This window comes from Theropithecus gelada, chromosome 9 (genome assembly GCF_003255815.1).
Source record: "Theropithecus gelada isolate Dixy chromosome 9, Tgel_1.0, whole genome shotgun sequence".
Lineage (NCBI taxonomy): Eukaryota > Metazoa > Chordata > Mammalia > Primates > Cercopithecidae > Theropithecus > Theropithecus gelada.
This window is the reverse complement of record NC_037677.1, coordinates 87,894,863-87,910,226: the sequence shown is the minus strand read 5'-3', so window position 1 is coordinate 87,910,226 and position 15,364 is coordinate 87,894,863. Positions and strand designations below refer to the sequence as shown.

The 15,364-nt window shown below is 36.6% G+C and overlaps 1 protein-coding gene and 1 long non-coding RNA gene across 4 annotated transcripts in view; one reads left to right on the top strand and one right to left on the bottom strand.

Annotated features, from left to right (window-relative positions):
- Positions 1-15,364, top strand: part of LOC112632128 — a 207,747-nt gene that overhangs the window by 55,670 nt on the left and 136,713 nt on the right. The window lies entirely within an intron of this gene.
- Positions 1-15,364, bottom strand: part of HECTD2 (HECT domain E3 ubiquitin protein ligase 2) — a 92,710-nt gene that overhangs the window by 36,531 nt on the left and 40,815 nt on the right. For all 3 annotated transcript variants that reach the window (XM_025397867.1, XM_025397865.1, XM_025397866.1), the window contains exons 3-5: positions 14,106-14,244; positions 13,300-13,402; positions 12,467-12,556 (exon numbers count right to left, since the gene is read on the bottom strand). In XM_025397867.1, the coding sequence (XP_025253652.1) occupies positions 12,467-12,556; positions 13,300-13,402; positions 14,106-14,191 (279 nt within the window). In that variant the 5' untranslated portion in view covers positions 14,192-14,244. The remainder of the gene's footprint in view (positions 1-12,466; positions 12,557-13,299; positions 13,403-14,105; positions 14,245-15,364) is intronic.

Here is a 15,364-nt window from a genome sequence, read left to right as displayed (position 1 = left end):
GCTACTTAGAGCTTTATATGACATGCATTTTCGTTTAACAGTGTATCTCCAATGCCAAGACAATACATACTCACTGACTAGCTGCTCAACTCTTTGCATACTTAGGTTGAATCCTTCCAAGGTGCAAATAAAAAATCAACCTCTTCTGTATAGCCTTCCCAACTCCAGGGATTTCTCTCTCATCTGATCATCTGTAGTATTTACTTTCCTAAAGGCTGTATCTTCTGAAGTTAGTAACAATAATTTCAACTTCCTTTGGGTTAGAAGGTGTCTGGTATATATTCTATACACCCTTACTTTCAATCTTTTTAGGTATCTCGTGTGCTTAGCATGGAATACAATTTTTAAAAATTCAAAGTGATAGTCTTCTAACCAGTGAGTTTAGTGCATTTATATTTGTTGTTCAATTACTTATTCCTGTATTTGGACTTGTTTCTGCAATCTTACTTTTTGTTTTCTGTTTAACTCACTTTTTAATGCTTCTTTTTCCCATTTCCCTACTCTCCAGTTAAGAAAGTTATTTGTTCCATTTGCACTGTTTTAGAGGTTACTTTCAACTTATTAGTAATAGTTAACAAGCCTAAGTTAATATCCTACTCTTTCTTTTTTTTTTTTTTTTTTTTTTTTTTGAGACAGAGTCTTGCTCTGTCACCCAGGCTGGAGTGCTGTGGCCGGGTCTCAGCTCACTGCAAGCTCCGCCTCCCGGGTTCCCGCCATTCTCCTGCCTCAGCCTCCCGAGTAGCTGGGACTACAGGCGCCCGCCACCTCGCCGGCCTACTCTTTCTTTAGAGCATCTTAGAATACTTTTAATTCCAATAAGCTTCCCCTACTTACGTGCTGTTATTCTCCCCATCTTTTGGCTTTTTCTTCTTAATCACACACATTAGACATCAATTTTATGCAGGCAATTTAAATACAGTTGACCCTTGAGCAACATGAGAGTTAGGAATGCTGACCCCCAATGCAGTAGAAAAATCCATGTATAACTTTTGACTCCCCCAAAACTTAACTATCAATAGCTACTGTTGATCAGAACCTCATCAATAATATGGTCTATTAACACATATTTTATATGTATTAGGTATTATACACTGAATTCTTATGATAAAATAGAGAAAATACAATGTCATTAAGAAAATCACAAGAGAAAATATATTTACTATTTGTTAAGTAGAAGCAGATCATCATAAAGGTCTTTATCCTCATTATTTTCACACTGAGTAGGCTAAGGAGGAGGCTGAACAGGAGGAGTTGGTCTTGCTGTCTCAGACATGGCAGAGGCAGAATAAAATCTGTGTATGAGTGAACTCACGCAGTTCAAACCCATGATGTTTAAGGGTCAACTGTATTTATGAATTTCTTTTTCATCATTCTTTCTTGTATCTCAGATACCTCTTCTCTCTAAAATATATCTTTTAAAGTTTAAGTATATGTCTGTTGGTGGTAAAGGCAGTTTTTGTTCATTATAAATATCTTAAAGTCACCCTCATTCTTGAAAGTCAGTTTCTCTGGCTACATCAATCAATGTTTATATTCTTATCTTTTAGTATTTTGAAAATATTACTTCAGGTTTTTGGCTCCCAGATTGCTGTGGAGCCAGTAATTTTCCTTTATGAATGACTTGTCTTTTCCCTTTGATTACTTATAAGGTATCTTTATTACAATGTTCCAATTTCACGACTGTGTCTGCATTTCTTTTATCTTGCTTAGTATATACTGTGTTTCCCCTGTTATTTGTGGATTCACATCTTACATCAGTTATGGAAAACTCCCAGGTATTAAATATATCCCCATTCTTTCTGTGCCATAATTTTTAGACTCAAAATACAATGAAGTTTAGTCTTTCTTATTCCATCCTCTATATATCTTTATTATTTTTATAGTTTATCTCTTTTCCCCTTTGAGTTCTACTCTGAGAAATTTCTTCACTTCTACCTTCCAGTTTACTAATTCTTTTTCCAGCAGTCTCCAATCTGCTGTTTAATCTATTAATTTCTCTACTTCTAAAAATTTATTTGGTATCAAAGATATTTTAGATAGACTCATTGTTCATAATCTCAATATCTGTAACAGCCATTCTGACTGGTGTGAGATGTTATGTCATTGTGGTTTTGGTTTGCAATTCTCTAATGATCAGTAATGCTGAGCATTTCTTCATATGCTGGTTGGACTCATGTTTGTCTTCTTTTGAAGTGTCTGCTCATGTCCTTTGCCTACTTTTTAATGAAGTTGTTTGCTTTTGCTTATTAATTTATTTCAGTTCTGGATATTAGACCTCTGTTGGATGTATAGTTTGCAAATATTTTCTCCTATTCTGCAGGTTGTTTACTTACTGTGTTGATAGTTTCTTTTGCTGTGCAGAAGCTCTTCAGTTTAATTAGGTCACATTAATCAATTATTGCTTTTGTCGCAATTGCTTTTGGCATCTTTATCATGAAATCTTTGCTAGGGCCTATGTCCAGAATATTTCCTAGGTTATCTTCCAGGCTTTTTATACTTTCAGTTTTTACATTAAAGTCTTTACTTTGTCTTGAGTTGATTTTTGTATATGGTGAAAGAAATGGGTCCACTTTCAATCTTTTACATATAGCTAGCAAGTTATCCCAGCACTATTTATTGAACAGGGAATCTTTTCCCTATTGCTTTTGTGGACTCTGTCAAAGATCAGATGGTTGTAGGTGTGTGTCATTAGTTCTAGGCTCTCTATTCTGTTTCATTGGTCTATGTCTGTTTCTGAACCAGTACCATGTTGTTTTGGTTGCTGTGGCTTGCAGTATAGTTTGAAGCCAGGTAATGTGATGCCTCCAGTTTTGTTCTCTTTTTTTAGGATTGCCTTGGCTAATCAAACTCTTTTTTGGTTTCATATGAATTTTAAAACAGTTTTCTTTCCAAATTCTGTGAAGAATGCCATGGTAGTTTGATTGGAATAGCACTGAAACTGTAAATTGCTTTGGGCAGTATGGCCACTTTAACGATACTTATTCTTCCTATCCTTGAGCATGGAATGTTTTTCCATTTGTTTGTTCATCTCTAATTTCTTTGAGCAGTGTTTTGTAATTCTCATTGTTAATGCTCTTTTACCTCACTGGTTAGCAATACTCATAGGTATTTTATTCTTTTTGTGGCTATTGTGAGTGGAGCTGCCTTCTTGATTTTGCTCTCAGCTTAGATGCTGGTGTATAGAAAAGCTACTGATTTTTGTATACTGATTTTGTATTCAGAAACTTTGCTGAAATTGTTCTTCATATCTAGGAGCTTTTGGGAAGAGGGTATGGGGTTTTCTAGGTATAGAGTAATAGCATCTGCAAACATTTGACTTCCTCCCTTCCTATTTTGATGCCTTTCTATTTCTTTCTCTTGCCTAACTGCTCTGGCTAGGACTTCCAGTACTATGTTGAATAGGAATGGTGAGAGTGTGCATCCTTGTCTTGTGCTGGTTCTCAAGAGGAAGACTTGTAGCTTTTGCTTATTCAGTATGACGTTGGCTGTGGGTTTGTCACAGATGATTTCTATTATTTTGAGGTATGTTCCTTCAATGCCTAGTTGTTGAGGGTTTTTAACATGCAGGGAAGCTGAATTTTATCAAAAGCCATTTCTGCATCTATTGAGATAATCATGTGGTTTTTGTGTTTAGTTCTGTTATGTGATGAATCACATTTATTGATATGTGTAGGAAAAACCAACCTTGCATGCTAGGGATAATGCTTACTTGATCATGGTGGATTAGCTTGTTCATGTGCTTTTAGATTCAGTTTGCTAGTATTTTCCTGAGGATTTTTGCATCAATGTTTATCAAGGATATTGGCCTGAAGTTTTCTTCGTGTGTGTGTGTGCACGTGTGTGTGTGTCTGCCACACACAAAAGATATCAAGATGATGCTGGCCTCACAGAATGAGTTAGGGAAGAGTCCCTCCTCTTCAATTTTTTGGAATAGTTTCAGTAGAAATGGTGCCAGCTCTTTGTACATCTGGTAGAATTCAGCTGTGAACCCACTTGGTTCTGGGCTTTTTTTTTTGCGGGGGGGTTGGTAAGCTGTTTCTTACTGAATCAATTTTAGAGCTCATTATTGGTCTGTTCAGGGTCTCCATTTCTTCCTGGTTCCATCTTGGGATGGAACTCCTTCAGTTCAACTCTGATTTTGGTTATTTGTCTTGTGTTAGTTTTGGGGTCAGTTTGTGCTTGTTTCTATAGATTTTCTAGGTGTGGTATTATGTTTATTTGAGATCTTTCTAACATTTTGATGTAGGCATTTAGATCTATAAAATTTCCTTTCACAGTGCTTTAGCTGGGTCCGAGATTTTGGTATGTTGTATCTTTGTTCTCATTAGTTTCAATACATTTCTTGATTTCTGCTTTAATTTCACTGCTTACCCAAAAGTCATTCAGGAGCACACTGTTTTAATTTCCTTATAATTGTATGCTTTTGAGTGGTTTTCTCAGTATGGATTTCTATTTTTATTGTGCAATGGTGGTTGGTATGAATTCATTTTTTTAAAGTTTGCTGAGAATTGTTTTATGGTTGTGTGGTCAATCTTTAAGGATGTGTCCTGTAAAGTTCAGAAGAATGTGTATTCTGTTGTTTTGGGGTGAAGAGTTCCGTAGATACCTGTTAGGTCCATTTGGTCAAATGACAAGTTCAGGTCCCATGTGTCTTTGTTAGTTTCTTCCTCAATCATCTAATATTGTCAGTGGGGTGTTGAAGTCTCCCACTATTATTGTGTGGTTATCTAAGTCTCTTTGTAGATCTCTAAGAAGTTCCTTTACAAATCTAGGTGCTCCTGTATTAGGTACATATATATTTGGGATAGTTAAGTTTTCTTGTTGAACTGAACTCTATACCATTATGTAATGCTCTTGTCTTGCTTATTGTTGGTTTAAAAGTCTGCTTTGTCTGAAATTGCAATAACAATCGCTGCTCTTTTTTCTTTTCTATTGTTCTTGCTAGAGCTTTCTCTGTTGCTTTACTTTGAGCCTATGGATGTTATTGTATGTGAGATAGGTCTCTTGAAGACAGCATATAGTTTGGTCTTTCTTCTTACCCAACTTGCTACTCTGTGCCTTTTAATTAGGCATTTAGCCTTTTTACATTCCTCTCATCATGTTGTTAAGTTGGTTATTATGCAGACTTGATTTTGTGCTTGCTTTACAGTGTCAATGGTTTATGTGCTTAAGTGTGTTTTTGTGGTGGCCGGTAACAGTCTTTCCTTTCCATATTTAGCACTCCCTTAAGGATCTCTCATAAGGGAGGTTTGGTGGTAACGAATTCCCTTAGCATTTACTTATCAGAAAAATATCTTATTTCTCCTTCAATTATGAAGCTTTGTTTGGCTGTATATGAAATTTTTGGTTGGAATATCTTTTTGTTAAGAATGCTGAATATAGGCTCCCAATCTCTTCTGTCTCGTAGGGTTTCCGCCCAAAGGTCTGCTGTTAGCCTGATAGGGTTCCCACTGGAGGTGATCTGCTCTTTCTCTGGAGCTGCCTTTAACATTTTTTCATTCATTTTGACTTTGGAGAATCTGAGGACTGTGTGTCTTGGGGATGGTCATCTTGTATATTGCAGGGGTTCTCTGAATTTCCTGAATTTGAATGTTGGCTTCTCTAGTGAGGCTGGGGAAATTTTTATGGATGATATCCTCAAATGTGTTTTCCAAATTGCTTGCTTTTTCTCCCTCTCTTTCCGAGATGTCAATGAGTTGTAGATTTGGTCTCTTTACATAATCCCATATTTCTTGTAGCCTTTGTTCATTCTTCTTTATTTTTTATTTTTGTCTGACTGAGCTATTTAGGAGAATCAGTCTTTGAGCTCTGAAATTCTTTAGCTTGGTCAATTCTGTTGTTAATGTTTGCAACTGTACTCTGATTTCTTTTTTTTTTTTTTTGAGACAGTGTCTAACTCTGTTGTTCAGGCTACAGTGTGGTGGCACAATGACAGCTCACTGCAGTTTTGAACTCCTGGGCTTAAGCGATCCTCCCACTAAAGCCTCCCAAGTACCTGGGACTATAAGCATGCACTACTACACCCAGCTAACTTTAAAACTTTTTTTTGGTAAAGATGGGGTAAAATTTGTGAAGTGAATTTTTCAGCTCTGTCACATCAATTTGGTTCTTTCTTAAAACAGTCATTTCATCTTTTATCTCCTGTATTATTTTATTGTATTCTTCAGATTCCTTATGTTGGACTTCTACTTTCTCCTGAATCTCAATGATCTTTGTTCCTGTCCACATTCTGAATTCTACTTCTGTCATTTCAGCCATAAGAACCATTGCTGGGGAACTAGTGTGGTCATTTGGAGGTGAGAAGACACTGCCTTTTTGAGTTGCTAGAGTTCTTGTGCTGTTTCTTTCTCATCTGAGTGGGTTGACGTTCCTTCAGTTTCTGGAGCTGCTATCCTTTGAATGGGTTTTTTTTTTTGCTTTTATCTTCTTTGATGCATTTCTGGGTTTGATTGTGGCATAAAGTGGGTTCAGTTGAATGGCTCTGTTTCTGGAAAATTTTAGTGGGCCAAGGCTCAGCTCAGCACTCCTGGGCTGCATGCTCTAACTCTGGGGGGTGCTGGTACTGAGCCCCTGGCTTTGTTCTCTGGCCCCTCTAGGTTAGGAACCTGCAGTGCCAAAAGGGCTGAGGTTTTCTTGGTCCACTGGCAATAACATTCTGATAAGTGGTGTCAGACAAAACAATTCACTGGGGTGGTGACAGTTGGATCCATGCTCGCTTGCAGGTGCCAGCAGCCACTCAGAGCCACGTGGTGGGATGCACACACATCTGCTGAGGCAAGGTACCAGTGGGAGTGGACTTGTGGCACTGCTCCATGCTCTTGAGCTGGCAGCAGTGGTGGTGCGGTAGGTGTGGGGTGCTGGTGGGGGGCAGGAATGCTGGACTCTGTGCACATGCATTTGCACCAGCACTGGTGGCAGCATGGGGGTGGTGGGGGGGGGGCAAGTTGCTAGTGTCCGTGTGCATGTTTGCAGCAGCAATGGTGGAATGACTGGGTGCCCGCATGCCAGTGGGGGCAGCAGCGTGTACTCATGCAGCAGTAGCATGGTGGGGTACTCACACACACTGGTGGGGAGAAGTGAGGTCCACTCACTCGCAAACCTTGGCAAAGCAGTGGGAATGTGGCTGTGGACAAATGCATGCTGGTAAAGCTGCGGAGGGGAGGTTGTGGTGGGGGGAAGTTGCAGGTAGGCTGGTATGTGTTGGCGGGGGCCACTCTGCTGGACCCTATGATGGTCAGGAGTGGTCTGCTGGTGAAGGAGCTATGCCCCAGGAAGTACCCTGGTTGGGCATCGAGGGTGCACTGCAAGTGAGTGTGGCCAAGCTGGGGCCTTGAGAGAGGTCAGCTGTCAGGGGGACACTGAGATTGGTCTGGCACCATCTCACAGGCAAGAATACCCTACTCTGTCCAGGTCTGACAGTCATCTCAAGGCTAAAGTCTCCTCGAGGAGCATGGTGTGCCTTGAGGGATGGGCATCCCTGGCCATGCTCCACTACAGATGTTCTCATACCAAACCATCTGGGCACCACACAGGGTGGAGTCCTACCCCTCCTACATGTGTTAGCAGTTCACCCTGCCAGCTCAAGTGTCCATGGGAGTCATAGAATCTCCTGTTGCCAGGATTCCAGAGGTCCGTGATAAGAGCGGCTACTCCTTGCCTGTTCAACTCACCCTTTCCACAGGAGTTGCTGGGGGTCGTGAATGAGTCGCATTACTTGGTAGCCCCACCCAGGCTTCCCAGCTCCCTTCAGCCCAGCTTCTGTGTCCTCCATCTGTCCAATTTCAATGCCTTCTCTCTGAAGATCTGCTTGGAGTGTGCCAGTCTTCCTGATGTCCAGTCTCTCCGTGGCAGATGTTCCTCCTGGCTGCATCTAGTTGGCCATCTTGGCTCTAAATCTCCATTACTGTTATTCTTAATGACTTTTAAGACTAGCTTCTTTCAATTAGTAGTATGTATTTAAGGTTTCTCCATGTCTTTTTGTGACTTAGTATCTCATTTCTTCTTACCACTGAATAATTTCCATGATATGGAATGTACCACAGTTTATCCCTTCACCTATGGAAGGACATTTTTGGTAATTATTAATAAGGCTGCTGTAACCATTTGTGTGCAGGTTTTTGGATGAACATAAATTGTTAACTCATTTGGGTAAATACATATGAGTGTAAGTGAGGGATCATATGGTAAGCCTATGTTTAGCTTTGTAAAACAAATGAAAATACAACCTATCAAAATTTGTGAGATACAGTAAAAGCAGTGATTAGGGGGAAATGTACAGCACTGAATGAATATATTAGCAAAAAAATCTGAAATCAATCATTTAAGTGTCCACCTTAAGAAACTAAAACAAAAGAGCAAATTAAATCCAAGGTAAGCAGAAAACAAGATAAAAAATTAGAAAAGAAGTCAATGAAACTTAAAAAAGGGAACAGGGAAAATCAACACAACCAAATGCTAATTTTTTGGAAGAGATCAATAAAAGTGATAAGCCTCTAGCCAGACTAATCACAAAAGGAAGTGAGAAAACACTAATTACTAAATGAAAGATAATTCTCACACTGATTCTATAGACATTAAAAGGATAATTTATGACTATTATGAACAACTCTGTGCTCACAAATTTGATAACCTAGATATGTTCCTGAAAAATCTACCAAAATTAATATAAGGAGAAATAGATAATCTGAAAAAGCCTGTGTCTATTAAAGGAACCGAATCAATAATTGTTAACCTTCTAAAACAGAAGGCATCAGGCCCAGATGGCTTTAACGGTACATTCTACTAAATATTTAAGAAATAAATGATACCAATTCTTTACAATTTCTTCCAGAAAATAGAAGAAGAGAGAATACTAAGTCCGTGAGGCCAGCATTAACCTAATACTCAAAAGAGATATTACAAGAAAGGAAAAGTATAGACCAATACCTGCTATGAACATAAATGCAAAAAATTCCTCAACAAAATATTAGCAAATTGAACCAAAAATATACAAAAAGAATTATACAACACAACCAAGTGCAATTTATTTCAGGTTATGCAAGTCTGGTTCAACACTAAAAAATCAACTAATGTAATTCATCACATCAACAAGCTGAAAAAGAAAAATCATGTGATCATAGCAACAGATGCAAAAGAAGCAGCTGATGAAATCCAACACCCATTCATGATAAAAATTATCAGTGAACAAGAAATAGAGGAGAACTTCCTCAACTTGATAAAGAACATCTTAAAAAAACCCCTACAGCTAACATTGTAATTAATGGTGAGAAACTAGATGATCCAGGTTCATTTTGTACTTTCCCTGCCTTGGTCTTAGAATTAGCCATTTCTCTAGGGAGCTGTGGTTCTTTTAGTATGAAATGGTATTTAGAAACCAAGATCAGTAAGTGAAGTGCTCAGTATAGCGAAGGGATGTTACTGCTGTAGGTCCTTTCAGTGCACAGGGCTAGAACATACACACTCGCATGTACTACATGTATCTACATCTATTAAAAACCATGAGATCATTACAATGCCTCCAATTCTAATTCAATTCCAAGAATGGTTTTCAGCCTCCCTCATCCCATATTTATATCTCCCTTTTCTAAAATGAGAAACTTGACTCCCAGCAACATTGATATATTTACTCATTTGTTTAGTTCAACAATACATAGAATGTAATTTCAGAATTCTTTGTCTATACCCCTGAGGCGGGGGAAAAACCCAAACTACTAAAAGTTAAAGATTTGTTTACAGTCTTTGTGTGTGTGTTTTTTAAGTATTTAGATCTAGGATTATATAGTTAAAAGTACTAAGTATAAAAGTTCTTTAGTGAGTTTTGGAAAATATGGTTATATTATTCATTCAAAATACAGTTAGGTTTATTTTCTGTTTGTATTCCATTTTATGTTTTTTTCCTCATATCTGTATATTTAATTTTTTAACGTATATAACACATTAATATTCCAAGTCAAAAGAACTCAGAGAGGACTGGTCCATGCTGGAGTAGGCTGAGTGGCTGTTAGGTGGCCTGTGTCATGGGGCCTCAGGCCAACCATGGCCAAGCCCTTGGTGCACAGGCAGCATGGTATGTGCTCCAACCGTAGCTGTGTCAGCATGTTATGATGGCATCCAGTAGCAACCTGGCTACCAGAATCCCCAATAGTAAAGAGAAATACTCAAGGCTCTGCAGCACAGGTGATGGCTACATTGACCTTCAGTCTAAGGAAAGCCCTCCCAGCCAGTCTCGGTGACTGACACCTATAATTCCAACACTTTGGGAGGCCAAGGCAGGAGGACTGTTTGAGGCCAGGAGTCTGAGACCAGCCTGGGCAACACAGTGAGATAAGGGATAATTATCTTATACTTTACACTTATCTCTACCTTCATGTTCCAGTGGAAGACCTTGGTAAAATCAAGTATCAGTGTGGGTCCATCTGCAATATTTTTTACTTTCTTTCTTATTGACAGCAACCAGGAATTTTTTAAGCCACAGAGCAAGTGTCCAAAATGTAAACACCTTCTCTGTTTACCAATTCTTGGCCAGCTCTGATTTGTTTCACCAATAGGTTGTTCAGCATATAACTGGGTCATTCTGGCCTTTGTAGATTAAGATGTTTTGTATATCATCCCTTTAAGTATTGGACTTTTGGCTGTTTCCTAATAAAAAATGTAGGGAAGTGGTTATTATTAAAATTTACACCCTATTTCTAGCACCTTGTATTATGATGTCATTCTGCTGAAGATCGTAAGACTCAGCCTGGATCCCTCGAGGACTAGATGCCTTAGGTTGATTGTGTTTCCTAGTTTGCAAAAAACGACTTAAATTCAAAAGAAATTAAAATGTCAAAAAAAAAAAATCAAGTTCAGAGAAGTGTACCTAGGAATGGAATTGTTGGGTTACAGAATATGCACATGCTTCATGTTAGTAGATCATGCCAAGTATTTTTCCAAAGTGGTTGTTACCAATTTATACTTACATCATCAAGGGATGAAAGTTCCAACTGTTCCACAATATTGCCAATACTTAGTAAGGTTTTTGAAACAATTTTATTAATTTTGATGGATGTGTAATGTTATTTTCATTTCTTCAATGACAAAGAATGTTTATATTTATAGAGAAGTACTCAGATTGGGAATAAGACAAAGAGGTCTGCTATTACTTCTTTTATTCACAATTGTGAAAGAGGTCCCAGTGAATGCAAATACATACATACATCCATATAAGATACAGGATTAGAAGGAGATAAAACTCTCCTTTTTCACAAATGACAAGATTGTATACACAGAAAATCCAAGTTAATTTACTGATGTACTATTAGAATTAATGGATGAATATAGCAAAGTACAGTTGACTCTCGAATACAGGTTTGAACTTTGCAAGCCTGCTTATCTACGTATTTTCTTTCACCTCTGCCACCTGAGACAGAAAGACCGACCCCTTCTCTTCCTTAGCCTACTGAATAAGGATAGACCTTTATGATAGTCCACTTGCACTTAATAGACAGTAAATATATTTTATCTTCCTTATTTTTTTCTTAATAACATTGCTTTTTCCTTACTTTATTGTAAGAATACAGTATATAATACATATAACATAAAATATATGTTAATTGACTGTTTATGTTATCAGTAAGACTTCTGGTCAACAATAGGCTATTAGTAGTTAAGCTTCTGGGGAGTCAAAAGTTATGCACAGATTCTTTTGTTTACTGCATAGGGGGTTAGTGCCCCTAACTCTCTCATTGTTCAAGGGTCAACTGTATTTAGATAAAGATAAATATATGAAAGTATTTCCATATATTAAGTCACAATTGGAAAATAAAATCATAATAGCATCAAAAAACATGAAGTACCTAGAAATACATGTAATGAGAAATGTGTAACACCTCTACCCAGAAAACTACAAAACATTACCAAGAGAAATTAAAGACGACCTAGGTACCTAAAAGGATACAGTATGCTTATGGATTGAAAAGATGTCAATTTTTCACAAACTGATCTATAGCAGTACGGTTCTCAAAATGTGGTCCCTGGGTCAGGAGCATCAATATATCCTGGGAACTTGTTACAAATGAAAATTCTTGGGCTTCACCCAAGACCTACTGAATCTGAAATTCTGTATTTTAACAAGACCTTCTTGTGATTCTGATATAGGCTAATGTTTAAGAACCACTGATCTACAGATTCAGTGCAATTCCAATATAATTAAGTAACTCACTTCCTTTTGCTGAGTAAATAAAGCATGATTTTAGCAAGTCTTTCTAAAAAAGGACTGGATATAAAAGTACTTGCTGCTTAATTCATAATTAAAAAATGAAAGAATAAAATAATCTAACTTTCTGAGAATTCCAGCTACATTTACTATAAAATTGTATCAGAATTTCTAAAGTAATTATGTTATAAGGAGATTTTTATAATATTTGTGTGGCTGCTTTTGAAATACAGAAGAGACAGAATAATATTACTTGCATGTCATAATACTTACAGTATTAAGTAAGGTATCATACACAGCATTCACAAATTTAGCATTAATCCCAGAGTCTTCAATGGTGTTAAATGAGGCAGTGGCATCTTTCTGCAAATTCAATTTAAGAATTAAGTATATTCAACATTTTGAAGACTATTCTTAGTAAAATTTGAATCATACTATTCCTTCATAATTTCGACTATTTTTTAGTCTGACAATAAAAAAGAACTTTAAGGCAAAATTTCTGAAAATAAAAAGAAATGTACAAAGATTATTTTAATAACTTTCTTTTTTAAAACTGAAGGTATGGAGTTAAACATGAACATTAGAGCAAGTAAAAACAATATTTAAGGGCTGGGCACAGTGGCTTATATCTGTAATCCCAGTGTTTTGGGAGGCTGACATGGGAGGGGTCACCTGAGGTCAGGAGTTCAAGACCAGCCTGGCCAACATGGTGAAACCCCGTTTCTACTAAAAATACAAAAATTAGCCAGGTGTGGCGGCAGGCACCTGTAATCCCAGCTACTCAGGAGGCTAAGGCACAAGAATTGCGTGAACCCAGGAGGCGGAGGTTGCAGTGAGCTGAGATTGCACCACTGCATTCCAGCCTGGGCAACAGGGTGAGACTCCATCTCAAAACAAAACAAAACAACCTCCCCCTCAAAAAAAAAAACCCGTATACTTATATAGGATGTGTAATATTACATAATTGTATGTACTGTATAATTTCTGAAATCAATACATATATACGCATGTTTAAATCAATATTGGGTATAAATGAGGTAAATTTATCATTTCTGGAAAATTTAAAACTAAAAGTTAAATGAAAAATGTGTTTTATGTATAATTACCTTAAATGCAGCATTTAATTCTGGGAAAGAATCAAATGTTGTTAGATAAAAATCATGTACTGCTTTCCAATCTCCTGATGACTTAACTTTTTCTACATCTTCCCTAAAATGAAAACATACATTAACCATATATATATATAGAAATATTATTCAGATAAACTAGCACTACTTTTTAAATAAATGTCACCAAGTATGCAATACGAAATATTGAAACCAAATAAAGAAATATGTCCCAGTTAATATAGTTTATGGATTTATAATTCTTAATTGGATTAAGATATTAATCCAGCTTTAACTTTCCCATTTACTTATTTTTAAAAAAGATCATTCTTAACATGTCTCTTTCAATTATCACTCTTTCCTTCCCTTCATAGCTAAACTTCTGGAGACTTTGTTTACATTCTGTCTTTATCATTCCCATTTAGTCCTTCAAATATGCATCTGGAGATTTTGAACGGTGACATAACTTTTATAGTATGTGTCACATCATAAATGAACTCTTATTTTTAAAAATGGTAACAGTCTATTATTTAATTACCACCTTTATCTCTTTTTGTTTTGACTCATAGACTCTTACTTAGCATTTCCTTTATTTTGCTACAGCCTATCTAACTCTTACCTGTTATTCATACATTTGTTTTCTTTCACCTTCAACTTGAGACATAAAGTCTTTTGAGGTCCTCTTGGCTAACACCTTATAATGATCCAAAAGTTAAATTAATTTCTCAAATAAATATATTAAATTATGTAAAGTGCTGACATGCAGATGATTATACATTTACATATAATAGTGAGCTGAAACTTACTGAAAGTCTTTCATAGTTTTGGGCTGGATAGGAAGAATAGGTTCTGGAAGGACTGGGGCCTTCATTTCGGATGATGATGCATCCATAGATACACGCTGTTTTTGTCTAACATCAAGGCAAATTGGTGGTTGGTCTCTCACTGTGAAGTATAAAAAGACATTCAAAATAATGAATCATTAAACTTTTCCAAATTATAAAATACAAGATTAATTCAACCTCAACAGAAAATAAATGAATTATTTTGTATTACATTCACTTTGAGATTAAAGAAAAATCAACCATAGTGAAGGACATTTACTGGAGGGCTTATGCCCCCACTCCCCCACTTCACTCACAACACATATTAGGCTGTATCTTACATTGATGTGTATACTTAATATAGAGCTTCTTCCCTTTTTCCCTTCCCCCTCAAAATTGTCTGTCAATGTAATTTAGCATTTCTTTCCTCTCCCCTCTTCCCAAAAGTCATCTTTCAGGGAATATTTCAATGTATGATTATTGTAGCTATATAATAAAAATCAGGTAGACTGATTCTTTCAACTTTATACTTCTTTTAAAAAACAGTTTTACCCATTCCAGTTCTTCTGCCATTTCAGGTAAATTTGAAAATAATCTTATCCATATCAACAACAAAGAACTTATGGGAATTTTGACAGGAAATTCATGAAATTCCTTTTTGTATCAATTTGGGGAGAACTTGTGTATCAATTTGGGGAAAACTGGCATCTTTACTAGAATAAGCGTTCTAATCCATGAACACAGTATGCCTTTACACTTACTCAGATCTTAATTTCTTTCACCAGCATGGTATAATTCTAAGCATACATATTCTGTAATGTTTGCTAGATTTAAACCTTTTATTCTTTTTTAAGTGATTACAAATGATATGTATTTTTACATTAGTGTCCATGTGTTCATTGTTAGCATAAAGAAATATAACTGACTTCTGTATGTTTATCTTGTATTCTTCAACCTTACTGAATTCACTTATCAATTCTAGGAAGGTTTATTTTTGAGATTTCATGGTTTTTTTTTTTTTTTTTTTTGCATAGACAATCATGCCATCTGCAAATAGGGACAGTCTTATTCCTTATTTTCTAATCTGTATGTCTTTTTTCTTCTTTTTGTCTTCTTGTATCGGCTAAAATTTGCAGCACTGAGAAGAATGAGTTAGAGCAAACATCCTTGCATTATTCTCACTCTTAAAAGGGAAAGCACTAAATATTTAGCCATTAAGAAAAAGGGTAAGCTTTACCAAT